The sequence below is a fragment of the Salmo trutta genome, chromosome 2, assembly GCF_901001165.1.
Source record: "Salmo trutta chromosome 2, fSalTru1.1, whole genome shotgun sequence".
In the NCBI taxonomy this organism is placed as follows: Eukaryota; Metazoa; Chordata; class Actinopteri; order Salmoniformes; family Salmonidae; genus Salmo; species Salmo trutta.
In genome coordinates this window covers 46906767-46925321 of record NC_042958.1, presented here as the reverse complement: position 1 = coordinate 46925321, position 18555 = coordinate 46906767, and the positions used below count along the sequence as shown (strand labels likewise).

Below are 18555 nucleotides of genomic sequence, written 5' to 3'. Positions count from 1 at the left end.
GGAGGGTAGTGTGTTTCTATTGGGCACAGGGGGAGGGTAGTGTGGTTTCTATTGGGCACAGGGGAGGGTAGTGTGTTTCTATTGTGCACAGGGGAGGGTAGTGTGTTTCTATTGGGCACAGGGGGAGGGTAGTGTGGTTTCTATTGGGCACAGGGGAGGGTAGTGTGTTTCTATTGGGCACAGGGGAGGGTAGTGTGTTTCTATTGGGCACAGGGGAGGGTAGTGTGTTTCTATTGGGCACAGGGGAGGGTAGTGTGTTTCTATTGGGCACAGGGGAGGGGTAGTGTGGTTTCTATTGGGCACAGGGGGAGGGTAGTGTGGTTTCTATTGGGCACAGGGGAGGGTTGTGTGTTTCTGTTGGGCACAGGGGAGGGTTGTGTGTTTTTTTTCCTGATTTACATTCGCCTTTTTCATGTTTTACTATGTAATTTATTCCATCCTAGCCACATTTCATAATCTGCTTGCATGCACCTCCCCTATATCAAGGTGTTTTGGTACTTCCCTTATGCACTCCTCTACCAGTCTAACTTTTACTATACCACAGGTCAATATAGACTACCAGTCTAACTAACGTTTACTATACCACAGGTCAATATAGACTACCAGTCTAACTAACGTTTACTATACCACAGGTCAATATAGACTACCAGTCTAACTAACGTTTACTATACCACAGGTCAATATAGTCTACCAGTCTAACTAACGTTTACTATACCACAGGTCAATATAGTCTACCAGTCTAACTAACGTTTACTATACCACAGGTCAATATAGTCTACCAGTCTGTTCTATCCTGCCCTCTATCCACCATTTATAGTGGTAGGTGGCTAGTTTGTCCAGACCTCCTATAGGCTAACTAGCATACAAATGTTTCAATATGAATCCACACAAATAGGAATAGCTGATAGGCAGCTGAGATGAAAGAACAGTGAGACGCGCAGCTCAAGAAGCTCCAATACGAGCGGCTATTCCTCGCGCACCTAAAACCTAACGCTTCAAACCGTGATATCGAAGTGCCCAAAGTCGGTATGCTTTGCTTATTGGTTGTGTTGTGGCAATGGGAGGGTAGTCCCCAAAGAAACCTGTTGGTGTTACATTCGGTGCATACAGTATATTTCATATAATTATAAATATAGATGTTCAGCATTTTGATTCTAACTTCCTCCTAGCTGATGATTTGTCTGCAGACTTCTCTGATCGTAGTGTAATGAAACAGGCAGAGAGAGGGAGCTCGTCTGTGGTGGTCGGCGAACCCTCAACCTTCTGGCCAGTAGCCCTGCGTGGTATCGACTGCCACAAAAGCATGCTGAAGTGGCAGAGTTGATATCCATGTTTATAAACACAGGCTCACTACGGTTCTTGTTATTTGTGGCCGTAAACATTATTTGGAGTTAATTCTATGAGGGCGGGAGGTTGTGCTTGAGGGGGGTGTATGTATACATAACTTGTCAGAGTCAATCCATCATCTATGTATCGTTATGTTGGTAGAAGATTAGATTGTCATTGTATACCAGTAGCCTTAACAGTATGCTACGCTGTAGAAAGTAAGCCCATTGCGCGTGCTGTTATTCACAGGAATCATTGTGGAGCAGTTGCTGTGTTGGTTCACAATGGTTTCTCTCTCTCTCTCATACCCTATGTATAAGTGAGTGAAGGAGAGTGAGCTGAGATGGTCCTTACATGTCCGTTGTGTTTCTGTGCTTATCTAAATCGTGTTAACTCAACCCCTCCCTCTCCTCTCTCCCTCAGTTGCTAGCTACGTTTCTGATCCAGTTTGAGAGGTTGAGAGGGGTCCAGTCTTCAGGGATTCTCTTTATATTCTGGTTCCTGTCGGTGCTGTGTGCAATCGTGCCTTTCCGCTCCAAGATCCTACAGGCCAAGGTGAGATCAAGGTTTCCCCTAACTTGTACTTTCTGATGTCTCCATCTGCCTCCAGCTCTCTCCTTCATCCCTTGCCTCTCTCAAAAGGGGTTTACCGCCCCCCTCCTCCATCATTCTCTCCCTCTCCTCCCTCCTTTCCTAGCTAAAGAACTTACGGTTGTTTAGGCAAGGGCGTTGTTTTGGGGGTTAGGCAGGGACGTTGTTTTGGGGGTTAGGCAAGGACGTTGTTTTGGGGGTTTACGCAGGGACGTTGTTTTGGGGGTTTACGCAGGGACGTTGTTTTGGGGGTTTACGCAGGGACGTTGTTTTGGGGGTTTACGCAGGGACGTTGTTTTGGGGGTTTACGCAGGGACGTTGTTTTGGGGGTTTACGCAGGGACGTTGTTTTGGGGGTTAGGCAGGGACGTTGTTTTGGGGGTTAGGCAAGGACGTTGTTTTGGGGGTTACGCAGGGACGTTGTTTTGGGGGTTAGGCAGGGATGTTGTTTTGGGGGTTTAGGGGGGACGTTGTTTTGGGGGTTAGGCAGGGACGTTGTTTTGGGGGTTTAGGGGGGACGTTGTTTTGGGGGTTTACGCAGGGACGTTGTTTTGGGGGTTAGGCAAGGTGTCACGGTTGTCGTCGGTGAAGGAGGACCAAAACGCAGCAGGTACGTGTATGCTCATTTTGATGATTTATTAACTTCAAAAAAGGAATACAAAAATAACAAACACGAGAAACAAACGAACGAACGACAACAAACAGTCTGGCAAAGCCTAAGCTCAACACAGAACAATCACCCACAAATAACAACCACAAACACACCCTAATATATGGGACTCTCAATCAAAGGCAGATAGACAACACCTGCCTTCAACTGAGAGTCCCAACCCCAATCAACACAACATAGAAACACACTCACCAGACTAGACATAGAAATACATAAACATAGACTATAAACCAAAACCCCGGAAATACTAAATCAAACACCCTTTAACCAAACACACCACCCTGAACCACATAAAACAAATACCCTCTGTCACGTCCTGACCAAACTACAATACTAATTAACCCTTATACTGGCCAGGACGTGACACAAGGACGTTGTTTTGGGGGTTTACGCAGGGACGTTGTTTTGGGGGTTAGGCAGGGATGTTGTTTTGGGGGTTAGGCAGGGACGTTGTTTTGGGGGTTAGGCAGGGACGTTGTTTTGGGGGTTAGGCAAGGACGTTGTTTTGGGGGTTTAGGCAAGGACGTTGTTTTGGGGGTTTACGCAGGGACGTTGTTTTGGGGGTTAGGCAGGGACGTTGTTTTGGGGGTTAGGCAGGGACGTTGTTTTGGGGGTTAGGCAGGGACGTTGTTTTGGGGGTTTAGGGGGGACGTTGTTTTGGGGGTTTACGCAGGGACGTTGTTTTGGGGGTTAGGCAAGGACGTTGTTTTGGGGGTTTACGCAGGGACGTTGTTTTGGGGGTTAGGCAAGGACGTTGTTTTGGGGGTTTACGCAGGGACGTTGTTTTGGGGGTTAGGCAGGGATGAGGCTGTGTGGAGAGCAAGGGGAGAGGAAGTGCGAGGGAGAGAGACAAAGAGAGGGAGAGAGTTGAGAAATAGTAGGTCTGTTGTCCAATGTTCTGAATTGAATAACATAGCTTGTGAACTTCAGAGCTCTCATTGGCTATTGCTGATCACCGTTCTCAAAACTTGTCGTTGCACATCTCACACTACAAGGGAATTGCAGATTTTGTGCCGATAAAATGAAACAGGTTTGAAAATATGGCGACGTCTGGGACTGCTCAGAGACTGGATCGGTAGCCTCCGATTGTATCTCCGACCCGCTCACATTAAACGAGCGTCGGTGACGGCCGCCCGCCCCGAGTAGGCAACGACATGGGGGATTGTGTCTCAGATCTTTCAAACTTGTCTGGGACAGACAAATCGGGGCCACAATCATGTAGTGTTCCTCCCAGCTTTAGTGTCTGTCAAACTCCTTTTAAGAAATGGCTTTCATGACGAAATGTCCTCCAACGGGTCAATGAAGTATTTCTCCTGTCTTGTGTTTCAGAATGAGATTCCAGACAAGCTGCGTTTCATCACCTTCTATCTCTACTTCACTCTGGTCGTATCACAGCTGATCCTCTGTTGCTTCAACGAGAAACCTCCCCTTTTCTCCAACGTAGACACAGACCCCGTGAGTCAACACACACACACGCGCGCACACACACACACACGTTTGTTTTACTATCCTTGTGGGCACCAAACAATTGATTCCCATTCAAAATCCAATTTTTCCTAACCTTAACCCCAAATCCCTAACCTTAACTCCTAACCTGTAACCTAACCCGTAACTCTAATTGTAACCCTTGAGCCTAAAATAGCCTTTTTCTTTGTGGGGACTGGCGAAATGTCCTCACTTGTCTGAATATTTTCTTGTTTTACTATTCTTGTGAGGACTTCTTGTCCCCGGAAGGATAGGCCACAATGTGTGAGGACTTCTTGTCCCCGGAAGGATAGGCCACAATGTGTGTGTTTTTTTACTATCTTCTTACTCTGTTATTTTCTCCTCAGAATCCTTGTCCTCAATCGACCGCTGGCTTCCTCTCCACAATGACCTTCTGGTGGTTCACTAGGTAAAACCATTTCCCCCATACACACATGCATAACAAGTATGTCCCGTTCATCATCAGTGTCTGTCCTATATATTTGTATGGCTTGTAGCTACTTCATATTCACGTATGTTATTCCAACAATTAATCGGTACATTTGATCAATAATGAATGGAACTGCTAACAGCAGTCTTCTCTCTGTGCAGTGGTTTCTTGGATACTGATCAAGTATTTTCCCAGAACCCTCTCTTTACAAGTTCCACTAATGCGTTGTGTCCCTCCCTGTCCCAGCATGGCCATCAAAGGCTATAAGAACCCCCTGGAAGCCAAAGACCTGTGGTCACTGAACAAGAGGGACAGCTCAGAGGAGGTCGTCCCCAAGCTGCTGAGAGAGTGGGACCTGGAGCAGATCAAGGCTCACAGGTAGGGAGGGAGACCACTAGCGGTTCTGGGGGGGCAGTTTTGGACCCCCTTGTGGCCCCCCTAAATGTGGAGTATGAAATCATTTTTACATAACAATTTTTTTGCTATCGTTTTTTTTTTACATCCGTTATTAGACAGTGCCAACGATGATAATTATGAACATGGTCTTTTGCCTGCTAATGCCTGCAATGCAGTGAAGAAAACGATATGACAACAATAACGTCAAATGTAACTGGCCCCTCTAACAGTACAACTGGCCCCAGCTTGGCCCCCCCAGTTGAAATGGTCTAGAACCGGGAGGGAGACAGGGAGGGAGACAGGGAGGGAGACAGGGAGGGAGACAGGGAGGGAGGTGGAGCAGGCCAAGGCTTACAGGTAGGGAGAGGTAGGGAGAGAGACAAATCTGGTCACATACACATGGTAAGCAGATGTTATTGTGAGTGTAGTGAAATGCTTATGCTTCTAGATCCGACAGTGCAGCAGGATCTACCAGGTAATATCTAACAACTCCACAACAAAACCTAATATCTAACAACTCCACAACAAAACCTAATATCTAACAACTCCACAACAAAACCTAATATCTAACAACTCCACAACAAAACCTAATATCTAACACATTCCACAACAAAACCTAATATCTAACACATTCCACAACAAAACCTAATATCTAACACATTCCACAACAAAACCTAATATCTAACACATTCCACAACAAAACCTAATATCTAACAACTCCACAACAAAACCTAATATCTAACAACTCCACAACAAAACCTAATATCTAACAACTCCACAACAAAACCTAATATCTAACAACTCCACAACAAAACCTAATATCTAACAACTCCACAACAAAACCTAATATCTAACAACTCCACAACAAAACCTAATATCTAACAACTCCACAACAAAACCTAATATCTAACAACTCCACAACAAAACCTAATATCTAACACATTCCACAACAAAACCTAATATCTAACACATTCCACAACAAAACCTAATATCTAACAACTCCACAACAAAACCTAATATCTAACAACTCCACAACAAAACCTAATATCTAACAACTCCACAACAAAACCTAATATCTAACAACTCCACAACAAAACCTAATATCTAACACATTCCACAACAAAACCTAATATCTAACAACTCCACAACAAAACCTGATATCTAACAACTCCACAACAAAACCTGATATCTAACAACTCCACAACAAAACCTGATATCTGACAACTCCACAACAAAACCTAATATCTAACAACTCCACAACAAAACCTAATATCTAACAACTCCACAACAAAACCTAATATCTAACAACTCCACAACAAAACCTAATATCTAACAACTCCACAACAAAACCTAATATCTAACAACTCCACAACAAAACCTGATATCTAACAACTCCACAACAAAACCTGATATCTGACAACTCCACAACAAAACCTAATATCTAACAACTCCACAACAAAACCTAATATCTAACAACTCCACAACAAAACCTAATATCTAACACATTCCACAACAAAACCTAATATCTAACACATTCCACAACAAAACCTAATATCTAACAACTCCACAACAAAACCTAATATCTAACACATTCCACAACAAAACCTAATATCTAACACATTCCACAACAAAACCTAATATCTAACAACTCCACAACAAAACCTAATATCTAACAACTCCACAACAAAACCTAATATATAACAACTCCACAACAAAACCTAATATCTAACAACTCCACAACAAAACCTAATATCTAACAACTCCACAACAAAACCTAATATCTAACAACTCCACAACAAAACCTAATATCTAACAACTCCACAACAAAACCTAATATCTAACAACTCCACAACAAAACCTAATATCTAACAACTCCACAACAAAACCTAATATCTAACACATTCCACAACAAAACCTAATATCTAACACATTCCACAACAAAACCTAATATCTAACAACTCCACAACAAAACCTAATATCTAACAACTCCACAACAAAACCTAATATCTAACAACTCCACAACAAAACCTAATATCTAACAACTCCACAACAAAACCTAATATCTAACACATTCCACAACAAAACCTAATACACACAGTCTACTATAGGAATGGGATGAGAATATTTAAGTGTAAAATATATGGATGAGCAGTGACAGAGCGGCTAAGATGCAACAGATAGTAAAGATAGTAAATAGATAGTGAAGGATACAGGATACAGTAGGCAGCAGCCTCTCTGTGTTAGTGGTGGCTGTTTAACAGTCTGATGTTCTTGAGATAGAAGCTGTTTTTCAATCTCTCAGTCCCAGCATTGATGCACCTGTACTGACCTTGCCTTCTGGGTGGTGTGAACAGACAGTGGCTCGGGTGGTTGTTGTCCTTGATGATCTTTTTGGCCTTCCTGGAGAGCCCTGCGGTTGTGGGTGGTGCAGTTGCCGTACCAGGCGGTGACACAGCCCGACAGGATGCTCTCGATTGTGTACCTGGAAAAATTAGTGAGGGTTTTTGGTGACAAGGCACATTTTTTTAGCCTCCTGAGGTTGAAGAGGCGCTGCTGCTCCTTCTTCACGCTGTCTGTGTGGGTGGACCATTTCAGTTTGTCTGTGATGTGAACACCAAGGAACTTAAAACTTTCCACCTTCTCCACTGCTGTCCTGTTTATGGATAGGGGGATGCTCCCTCTGCTGTTTCCTGAAGTCCACGATCATCTCTTTTGTTTTGCTGACATTGAGAGGTTATTTTCCTGACACCACACTACGAGGGCCTTCACCTCCTCCCTGTAGGCCGTCTCGTTGTTGTTGGTAATCAAGCCTACCACTGTAGTGTCGTCTGCAAACTTGATTAAGTTGGAGGCGTGTGGTGGCCATGCAGTCATGGGTGAACAGGGAGTACAGGAGAGGGCTGAGAACGCACCCTTGTGGGGCCCCAGTGTTGAGGATCAGCGGCGTGGAGGTGTTGTTTCCTACCTTCACCACCTGGGGGCGGACCGTCAGGAAGTCCAGGACCCAGTTGGACAGGACGGGGTCAAGGCCCAGGGTCTCAAGCTGAATGCTGAGCTGTAGTCAATGAACAGCATTCTAACATAGGTATTCCTCTTGTCCAGATGGGATAGGGCAGTGTGATGGTGATTGCATCGTCTGTGGACCTATTGGGGCGGTAAGCAAATTGGAGTTGGTCTAGGGTGTCAGGTAGGGTGGAGGTGATATGATCCTTGACTAGTCTCTCAAAGCACTTCATGATGACGGAAGTGAGTGCTACGGGGTGATAGTCATTTAGCTCAGTTACCTTAGCTTTCTTGGGAACAGGAACAATGGTGGCCATCTTGAAGCATGTGGGGACAGCAGACTCGGATAGGGATTGATTGAATATGTCCGTAAGCAACACCAGCCAGCTGGTCTGCGCATGCTCTGAGGACGCGGCTAGGGATGCCGTCTGGGTCGGCAGCCCTGCGAGTTAACACATTTAAATGTTTTACTCACGTTGGCCACGGAGAAGGAGAGCCCAAGTCTTTGGTAGTGGGCTGTATCGGTGGCACTGTATTGTCCTAAAGCGCGCAAAGAAGTTGTTTTAATTTTTCTGGGAGCAAGACGGGGCTGGTTTTCTTTTTGTAATCCGTGATTGTCTGTAGACCCTGCCACATACGTCTCTTGTTTGAGCCATTGAATTGCGACTCCACTTTGTCTCTATACTGATGCTTTGCTTGTTTGATTGCCTTACGGAGGGAATAACTACACTGTTTGTATGCGGTCATGTTTCCAGTCGCCTTGCCATGATTAAATGCGGTGGGATGTGCTTTCAGTTTTGCGTGAATGCTGCCATCAATCCACGGTTTCTGGTTAGGGAAGGTTTTAATAGTCACAGTGGGTACAACATCTCCTATACACTTCCTTTTGGCCCGCCCGTTCCCCAACTCGCTCACTGTATTCAATAGTTCTTCCTGGCTGTATGTAATAACATTTAAGGTTTTCTAGGCTAATAATGTAAGAAATAATACATAAACAAAATACTGCACAGTTTCTTAAGGACTAGAAGCGAAGCTGCCATCTCTATCGGCGCCATCTTTCCTCATTTAGATGGGGGGGACAGGCCAAGGCTAGGAGGGAGAGTGGGGGAGTGTGAGGCAAGGGATGTAGGGAGGCACAGAGGGAGGGAGACAGGAATGTGGAGCAGGCCAAGGCTCACAGGGAGAGAGGGGGGGAGACAGGAATGTGGAGCAGGCCAAGGCTCACAGGGAGAGAGGGAGGGAGACAGGAATGTGGAGCAGGCCAGGGCTCACAGGGAGAGAGGGAGGGAGACAGGAATGTGGAGCAGGCCAGGGCTCACAGGGAGAGAGGGAGGGAGACAGGAATGTGGAGCAGGCCAAGGCTCACAGGGAGGGAGACAGGAATGTGGAGCAGGCCAAGGCTCACAGGGAGAGATTAACATCCACATGAACATTGGGTACCGTTGCTCAATTACCTTAGTCTTTCCTGGAATGGACACATTCTATTTGGTGATTCTTATCTCAAAGGCTTCCAATGATTGCACTACTTCTAGGTACAAAGAAAAGAGAAACCTGCAAATTTCAATAACATGTTTAAAATTATTAATTTTTTACTGATTTTAAAAATCACTTCTTTCTTTATTTTCCTTTTTACAACAATATTGACCCAGTAGTATGAATGTGTAGAGAATGGTTTCTCATGCTCATGTTTAAAGTTACACAGCCTTAGTCAACAGTAATTTCCCCTTTCAACTCTTTCCCAGAACAGTTGAGAGATCAGTTGTCTTTATGAGCTCTGAGTACTGGAGTGTGCGAGCGTGATAGAAACCACTGCAGTGTGCAGTACCTTTTGTTAGGATAGAAACCGCTGCAGTGTCCAGCACCTTTGTTAGGATAGAAACCACTGCAGTGTCCAGCACCTTTGTTAGGATAGAAACCACTGCAGTGTCCAGCACCTTTGTTAGGATAGAAACCACTGCAGTGTCCAGCACCTTTTGAGCATTTAATATGAGGAGTCAGTGTCTTTTCATTTCTGGTCTTGGTTGGAAAACACAATAGGAGAGAGAAATCACCCAGTTAGCAAAATTGTGACCATTGGGTTCATGGTCACCTCCCTGACCAAGGCCCTTCTCCTCTGATTGCTCAGTTTGGCCGGGCGGCCAGCTCTAGGAAGAGTCTTGGTGGTTCCAAACTTCTTCCATTTAAGAATGATGGAGGCCACTATGTTCTTGGGGACCTTCAATTCTGCAGAAATGTTTTGGTAACCTTCCCCAGACATGTGCCTTGACACAATCGTGTCTTGGGCCTCTACGGACAATTCCTTCGACCTCATGGCTTGATTTCTGCTCTGACATGCACTGTCAACTGTTGGTTCTTGTATAGACAGGTGTGTGCCTTTCCAAATCATGTCCAATCAATTGAATTTACCACAGGTGGACTCCAATCAAGTTGAGGAAACATCTCAAGGAAGATCAATGTAAACAGGATGCACCTGAGCTAAATCTCGGGACTCATAGCAAAGTGTCTGAATACTTATTTAAATACGTTTTTTATTTTTTATAAATATTCAAAAATGTCTTAACCTGTTTTTGCTTTGTCGATATGAGATATTGTGTGTAAATTGATGAGGAAAAATAATTTAATACATTTTACAATAAGGCTGTAACGTAACAAAAGGTAGAAAAAGTCAAGGGGTCTGAATACTTTCCAAATATACTGTATCTGGGCTTTTGGATTGACAATAATTTGACATTTTTAAAACATATGGATGAGCTAGTTTAGAAGCTGAGATTTAAGTAGGCTTCGTTTATAGAAAAATCTTTCCTCTCCCTAAACAGCAGGAAGCAGATTGTATAGTCAACTTTCCTGCCAGTTCTTTACTGTGGTGACAGCATTTATCGGAATGCAGCAGCCACCACTCTTAAAACTTTGGATGCTGTCTACCATAGCGCCCTTCACTTTATTGCAAGTGGCCGTTTTAATATGCATCAATGCATCCTGTATCAAAAGGTTGGCTGGTCCTCATTAAAGAGCCATAAATGACTTCATTACTCCCTTTTTATTTCCAAAGCTCTGCTACACAACCGACCGACTTACCTAACTTCACTACTAGGTAACTACGCCTTCAGGTTTAGTGCCCCCCCCCCCCCTCTAGGGCAGTTTAGGACTTTCAATGTTGAATTAATTTAATGAGAATTGCAACTGTTTGTATTGAAATCATTTTATTTGTGGTGTTTGAACATGTGTTGATTCTGTCATTTGTAGTTCATTTTGAATTTGTTTTATCGTTGTCCTTAGGACACCATTGTAAATGAGACCCTGGGCTCATTGAGGTCCCCTGAATAAATAAAAGTTAACAAAAATACAAAATGGGGTAAATCTAGGCCCTTAAAATAAGACCTTATGTAAATAACTAATTTTGTTAAATAATGTTTTTTTTATGATAACATATTTGCTTAGGATTTCACTTGGTGAAGTCCATAGGACCGAAAATGGATGAATTCAACAACCATATGTCTGTCTCTAACAAGTATAGTCATGGATGGTAACTTTACTATTAACTAGAAAGGCAAGGCACTCGGGAAATATACTGCTCAAAAAAATAAAGGGAACACTTAAACAACACAACGTAACTCCAAGTCAATCACACTTCTGTGAAATCAAACTGTCCACTTAGGAAGCAACACTGATTGACAATACATTTCACATGCTGTTGTGCAAATGGAATAGACAACAGGTGGAAATTATAGGCAATAAGCAAGACACCCCCAATAAAGGAGTGGTTCTGCAAGGGGTGACCACAAGCCACTTCTCAGTTCCTATGCTTCCTGGCTGATGTTTTGGTCACTTTTAAATGCTGGCGGTGCTTTCACTCTAGTGGTAGCATGAGATGGAGTCTACAACCCACACAAGTGGCTCAGGTAGCGCAGCTCATCCAGGATGGCACATCAATGCGAGCTGTGGCAAGAAGGTTTGCTGTGTCTGTCAGCGTAGTGTCCAGAGCATGGAGGCGCTACCAGGAGACAGGCCAGTGCATCAGGAGACGTGGAGGAGGGCAACAACCCAGCAGCAGGACCGCTACCTCCGCCTTTGTGCAAGGAGGAGCAGGAGGAGCACTGCCAGAGCCCTGCAAAATGACCTCCAGCAGGCCACAAATGTGCATGTGTCTGCTCAAACGGTCAGAAACAGACTCCATGAGGGTGGTATGAGGGTCCGACATCCACAGGTGGGGGTTGTGCTTACAGCCCAACACCGTGCAGGACGTTTGGCATTTGCTAGAGAACACCAAGATTGGCAAATTCGCCACTGGCGCCCTGAGCTCTTCACAGATGAAAGCAGGTTCACACTGAGCACGTGACAGACATGACAGAGTCTGGAGACGCCGTGGAGAAAGTTCTGCTGCCTGCAACATCCTCCAGCATGACCGGTTTGGCGGTGGGTCAGTCATGGTGTGGGGTGGCATTTCTTTGGGGGGCCGCACAGCCCTCTATGTGCTCGCCAGAGGTAGCCTGACTGCCATTAGGTACCGAGATGAGATCCTCAGACCCCTTGTGAGACCATATGCTGGTGCGGTTGGCCCTGGGTTCCTCCTAATGCAAGACAATGCTAGACCTCATGTGGCTGGAGTGTGTCAGCAGTTCCTGCAAGAGGAAGGCATTGATGCTATGGATTGGCCCGCCCGTTCCCCAGACCTGAATCCAATTGAGCACATCTGGGACATCATGTCTCGCTCCATCCACCAATGCCACGTTGCACCACAGACTGTCCAGGAGTTGGCGGATGCTTTAGTCCAGGTCTGGGAGGAGATCCCTCAGGAGACCATCCGCCACCTCATCAGGAGCATGCCCAGGCGTTGTAGGAAGGTCATACAGGCACGTGGAGGCCACACACACTACTGAGCCTCATTTTTACTTGTTTTGAGGACTTTACATCAACGTTGGATCAGCCTGTAGTGTGGTTTTCCACTTTAATTTTGACTGTGACTCCAAATCCAGACCTCCATGGGTTGATAAATTGGATTTCCATTGATTATTTTTGTGTGATTTTGTTGTCAGCACATTCAACTATGTAAAGAAAAAAGTATTTAATAAGATTATTTCTTTCATTCAGATCTAGGATGTGTTGTTTAAGTGTTCCCTTAAGTGTTTTTCGAGCAGTGTATTTTAAGTGTTTTTCGAGCAGTGTATTTTAATAAGGCTTTACACTAAGCAGTGTGTTAATTTAACACTGTTTTAGTGTCTATATGGGTCCACAGACCCATCCATTTTATTTATTTTTTACACTAGAGAATTCGCTCTGTAGCTAACAGGGAAGAAATTCGAGGGCGAGCACGGCACATGACTGGGCCGAGCTAGAACAACTTGTGAAGTTGCTTGAGCAGTTCGCAATCCATACTGACCAACTTCAAACTGACAGCCAGTCACTGTCTGATGCGGTGCTGTGCTTTCTCAACCTTGAGGCATACTTGCAGTCAACTACTGTTGCAAAACAGTTGGCACATGTCCTCCTGAAGTCACTGTGTGAGCACTTCGCATGCATACTGAATCCTCTGGCAGCCAACTTCGATCCAACCCCTGCAGCAGCTTGCCTGATGGGTCCAAGTGTGTCTCTGACACTTTGATCAACAAAGATGGAGCCACTGATGAGGGAAGCAGAATCTTTTGTACTTCAGCAAATCAGAGAGTATAGACGTGGAGCAGCAGGACCCCAGGAAGATGAATCCAGCAAGCATCTTGACCAAAGTGCATTAGAAATATAGCTTCCTCACATCGAAGATTGTGTCTGTGGTCATTGTCCAGCCAGAGGGTCAACCTGGCACGGCATTTAGTGCCCTCTGTGAGCTGCAGAAATACCTGGAAGAGGTAAAGGGAGACATGTTTCGAGAGTCCCTTCTCCAGTGCTGGCAGGCTGTTTATCCAAAGCTGTGTCCTGTGGTACTGGATCTGGTTTCTGCCCTTGCATCCCAGGCGTTATTGGAGAGAATATTCCGCCTGTCATCAGGCTTGAGAAACCGAATGAACACTTCTCTAGAACGCAGAGTCTTCTTGAAGATTAACCAGAAAATACACACACACACACACACACACACACACACACACACACACACACACACACAAAAAGCTTTCTGGCTGTGGAATTATAGATTTGTGAAGAAGTGTTGTGCTTATGTTGTTGCAGCTGTTTTTCTGAACTCTATTTGAAAACAGTCAGTCTCTAATATTACATAAACATGTCAAATGACTTAATTTGTCTTTGTCACGTATAACGGTAAAGATACTTGATTATTCTACTGAAGTGAAAAACACATTGGATTGGTGTAAACATGGGCAAGAGAGTTTCCTCACACCATTTTATTATTGCACCAGTCACTTATCCTTTAAATCCAAGTCACACTAGGATTGATTTCAGTGGAGGCTGCTGAGGGGAGGACGGCTCATAATAATGGCTGGAATGGAACTAATGGAATGGCATCAACCCATTTGTTTGATGTATTTGATACTATTCCACTCCAGCCATTTCCACGAGCCCGTCCTCCCCAATTAAGGTGCCACCAACCTCCTGTGATTGATTTACACTGAGTATACTAAACATTAGGAACACCTGCTCTTTCCATGACGTAGACTGACCAGGTGAATCCAGGGGAAAGCTATGATCCCTTATTGATGTCACTTGTTAAATCCACTCCAATCTACTCCGGTCCGGACCTCACCAAAACAAAGACTGAGGATCCCCCCTCCAAAGAAAAACGCCTGAAGGACGTCAAATGCTTAGTGGGCATGCTAGTATCAAAGACTGAGAATTCATTCACAGTACAGATCAGTAAGAAATATAGAACATTGGTGCAGTGTTCACATCTTGCTTTCCAACAGGCTGCTGCAGTGAATGAAAAAGACTGGAACTTGCCTGGAAAGCAGTGGAGTGAAAGTCTGGCTGTCAGACCCCGGCTGGTAGCCAGATTAAACTGTCTTTCTGCTCTAAACAGAAACTACCTGCTTTCTCTCTGCCATTTTTTATAAAACATTTCAATCCTACCATCTTAATAATTTATTGGATTTATGTTTTTCTCAAAGTGAAAATATAAATTGTCTCCCTTTTAACTTATCAAAAGCAAGCAGTTGGCTACCACATAAACCTTTATCCAGAAAGCTTGTCAAATGAACTTGCTAGAGCACAAACATTTAGCCCAAAACAACTTTCTGCTTCAGGTTGTCAATGCCACAGCCATAGGCCCCACAGTTCCATTGCTTCAGCTTGTGAAGGCCACACAGCCATGGGCCCCACAGTTCCATTGCTTCAGCTTGTGAAGGCCACACAGCCATGGGCCCCACAGTTCCATTGCTTCAGCTTGTGAAGGCCACACAGCCATGGGCCCCACAGTTCCATTGCTTCAGCTTGTGAAGGCCCCACAGCCATGGGCCCCACAGTTCCATTGCTTCAGCTTGTGAAGGCCACACAGCCATGGGCCCCACAGTTCCATTGCTTCAGCTTGTGAAGGCCACACAGCCATGGGCCCCACAGTTCCATTGCTTCAGCTTGTGAAGGCCCCACAGCCATGGGCCCCACAGTTCCATTGCTTCAGCTTGTGAAGGCCACACAGCCATGGGCCCCACAGTTCCATTGCTTCAGCTTGTGAAGGCCACACAGCCATGGGCCCCACAGTTCCATTGCTTCAGCTTGTGCAGGCCACACAGCCATGAGCCCCACAGTTCCATTGCTTCAGCTTGTGAAGGCCACACAGCCATGGGCCCCACAGTTCCATTGCTTCAGCTTGTGAAGGCCCCACAGCCATGGGCCCCACAGTTCCATTGCTTCAGCTTGTGAAGGCCACACAGCCATGGGCCCCACAGTTCCATTGCTTCAGCTTGTGAAGGCCACACAGCCATGGGCCCCACAGTTCCATTGTACTTACATTGTATCTTAATATCACTGACTTTGCAGCTGGCTGCATTGACAAATGTTTAGTTATGACGACTGTGAGATGGTTGTCGTACATAACTATCTTAAGATGAATGCATTTAGCAGACGCTCTGGATAAGAGTGTCTGCTAAATTACTCAAATGTAAATCTCTGGTCCAAAATCACTTAACACCAGCTTGTCTGCTGAACTCCAACCTCTGTTGTTCCACACATTCTCTCAAACAACAAACCATGCCCCCATTTGTGTTCAAAAGGTTTTTAGCGCTCCAAAGATTGAGGGGTGAAATTACAGTACCATTGAAAATAGTGCAATTATTTCCCCACCCACATTTTACCACAATGCATCATAATTTACAGTATGCTGCAGTAAACCTTTCCTTCCTCCCTTCTATCCCTTCCCTTCCTCCCCTTCCTTCTTTCCCTTCCTTCCTTCTTTCCTTCCTTCCTTCTTTCCTTCCTTCCTTCCTTCCCACCCACCCTCCTTTCCTTCCTCGTTTCCTTCCTTCCTCCCTTCTATCCCTTCCCTTCCCTTCCTCCCCTTCCTTCTTTCCCTTCCCCCCCCTTCCTTCCTTCTTTCCTTCTTTCCCTTCCTTCCTTCCTTCCTTCTTTCCCTTCCCCCCCTTCCTTCCTTCTTTCCTTCTTTCCCTTCCTTCCTTCCTTCCTTCTTTCCCTTCTTTCCCTTCCCTTCTTTCCCTTCCCTTCTTTCCCTTTCTTTCTTTTTTCTTTTCAGTTTCCCTGCCAAGTTCTGTCTGGTTTACCTTCTGTAAACAGAAGGACCAGTAAAGTTATATGAAGAAGAGGCCTAAGCCTGTAATTGGGGGTGTGACCGAGGGTTGTGTTTCATTGATTAATCCCCTGTTGAAATCTAACCCCTCCACATTCAGATCTCTGGGAGAAAAGCACACAAACATATACAATATATCTGCTAACTTCAAGGAAAAAGTTGAATTTGATGAATGCTTCTTCTACTGGAAACTAATTTCCTCACATTTTCTCCACAGTGCTGAGGACCGGTCCACCCAGGCTCTGTACTCCAAGCCTCCGCCAGCGAGAGAGTCCAACCACGTAGGGGGGGAGAACAGTCCTGAGGAGGTGGAGGTGTTGCTGTCCAAAACGAAAACCCACAAAAAGCCCTCGTTCCTCCGCTCCCTCATCAAGGCTTTTGGACCCTACTTCCTCATCGGATCTGCCTTTAAACTCCTACAGGACCTCATCACCTTCGTCAACCCACAGCTCCTCAGGTAAGTAGAGCACTACGAAGCATTATAACCCCTTATGAAGCTGTTTGAAGCTTATATGTCAAGATGAACACACTGAACGTGGCCTGAATACAATTTGAAGTTCTGAGTAAAGATAAAGATCTGTGAGATATTTTAATATAACTGCTGTAGTTTCTCTATCAGACCCATCATAGGAGCATTTGTTTCCTTGTAGCTTTACAGGGTGAAAAGACAACATTGTTCCTCTCACGACCTCAGTGTTTACAAGTACCTGGACAGTATTTACCTATGTGGTTTTTGGAAGCAAATGATCTACCTAACAATCTATCGTGGTCTCTCATTTTCTCTAAAATGTAAGCTTTGCATGGTATTCGTTCTTATGGTCTTATTTGTATGTGATGCAAAGCCAACGTGTAAATGTCTTCCCGGTGTAGGCTATCGTGACTGGGTGTGTATTTGAATGATGGCCGCTTTTCTGTGAAATCATAAACTCCCTCTTTGTCGTAAAGAGGGGGTTTATTAAGGATGTATTTCCTGGAGAGAAGAGACCGTGATAGATTGTTAGGTAGATCATATCTTTCCATAAACCACATAGGTGTCATGGTGGTTAGCTCGTTATGGAAAAACTTCTCCTCCCTTTGCTAGTTTTATGTCCTTCATTCTAGGGCTTGCCCTTTGCTCATTGTACTTACAGATCACATATTATTTCTATATATTCAGTATGTTATGCTGCAAGACATTTTCTTAACAGTAATAATACATTTCAATTTATTTCCATTTGATCTCTCTCTCTAGTTTATTGATCTTGTTCACGAAGCAGAAGGAAGCTCCCACCTGGTGGGGTTATGCCCTGGCATTCCTCATGTTCTTCACAGCCTTCCTCCAGACCCTCATCCTGCACCAACACTTCCAGTACTGCTTTGTTACCGGGATGAGGCTCCGCACCTCCATCATAGGAGCTATCTACAGGAAGGTACACACAGGCAGAAGCATGCACACACACAGAGGCATGCACACACACACACACACGCAGAAGCATGCACGCACATACCCATATGCATGTATTCACGCAAACACACACACATTCACTACAGTGGCGAGAGTACTGAATCTCTTTCTCTTCTGTCTCTATCTCTCTATTTCTCTGCTCTCTGCTCTCTCCCCCTAGTCTCTGATCATCACGAACGCGGCCAAGCGTACATCTACAGTGGGAGAGATAGTCAACCTGATGTCAGTGGACGCTCAGCGCTTCATGGATCTCACCACCTTTCTCAACATGCTGTGGTCCGCCCCACTTCAGATCATACTGGCACTATACTTCCTGTGGCAGGTGGGTGGCTTCTTACCATGGAGGTGGGTTTATTAGTCCGCCATAGAATAACTAGTACGCTGCAGGGGAAGTAGATCTAATGACATCTGTGTTGATTAGTCATGCCTGGTCTGTCTGTATTGTTGAACCAGGGTCCATCTCTGTTGTGTTGATTGATCATGCCTTGTCTCTGTGTTGATTGGTCGTGCCTTGTTTCTGTGTTGGTTGGT

The 18555-nt window shown here is 45.0% G+C and overlaps 1 protein-coding gene across 2 annotated transcripts in view; it reads left to right on the top strand.

Moving 5' to 3' along the window:
* LOC115156053 (canalicular multispecific organic anion transporter 2) overlaps positions 1 to 18555 on the top strand; it is a 71822-nt gene that overhangs the window by 34118 nt on the left and 19149 nt on the right. For both annotated transcript variants that reach the window (XM_029703272.1, XM_029703281.1), the window contains exons 4-10: positions 1750 to 1881; positions 3916 to 4041; positions 4419 to 4480; positions 4748 to 4879; positions 16798 to 17037; positions 17812 to 17989; positions 18185 to 18346. In XM_029703272.1, coding sequence (XP_029559132.1) covers positions 1750 to 1881; positions 3916 to 4041; positions 4419 to 4480; positions 4748 to 4879; positions 16798 to 17037; positions 17812 to 17989; positions 18185 to 18346 — 1032 coding nt within the window. The remainder of the gene's footprint in view (positions 1 to 1749; positions 1882 to 3915; positions 4042 to 4418; positions 4481 to 4747; positions 4880 to 16797; positions 17038 to 17811; positions 17990 to 18184; positions 18347 to 18555) is intronic.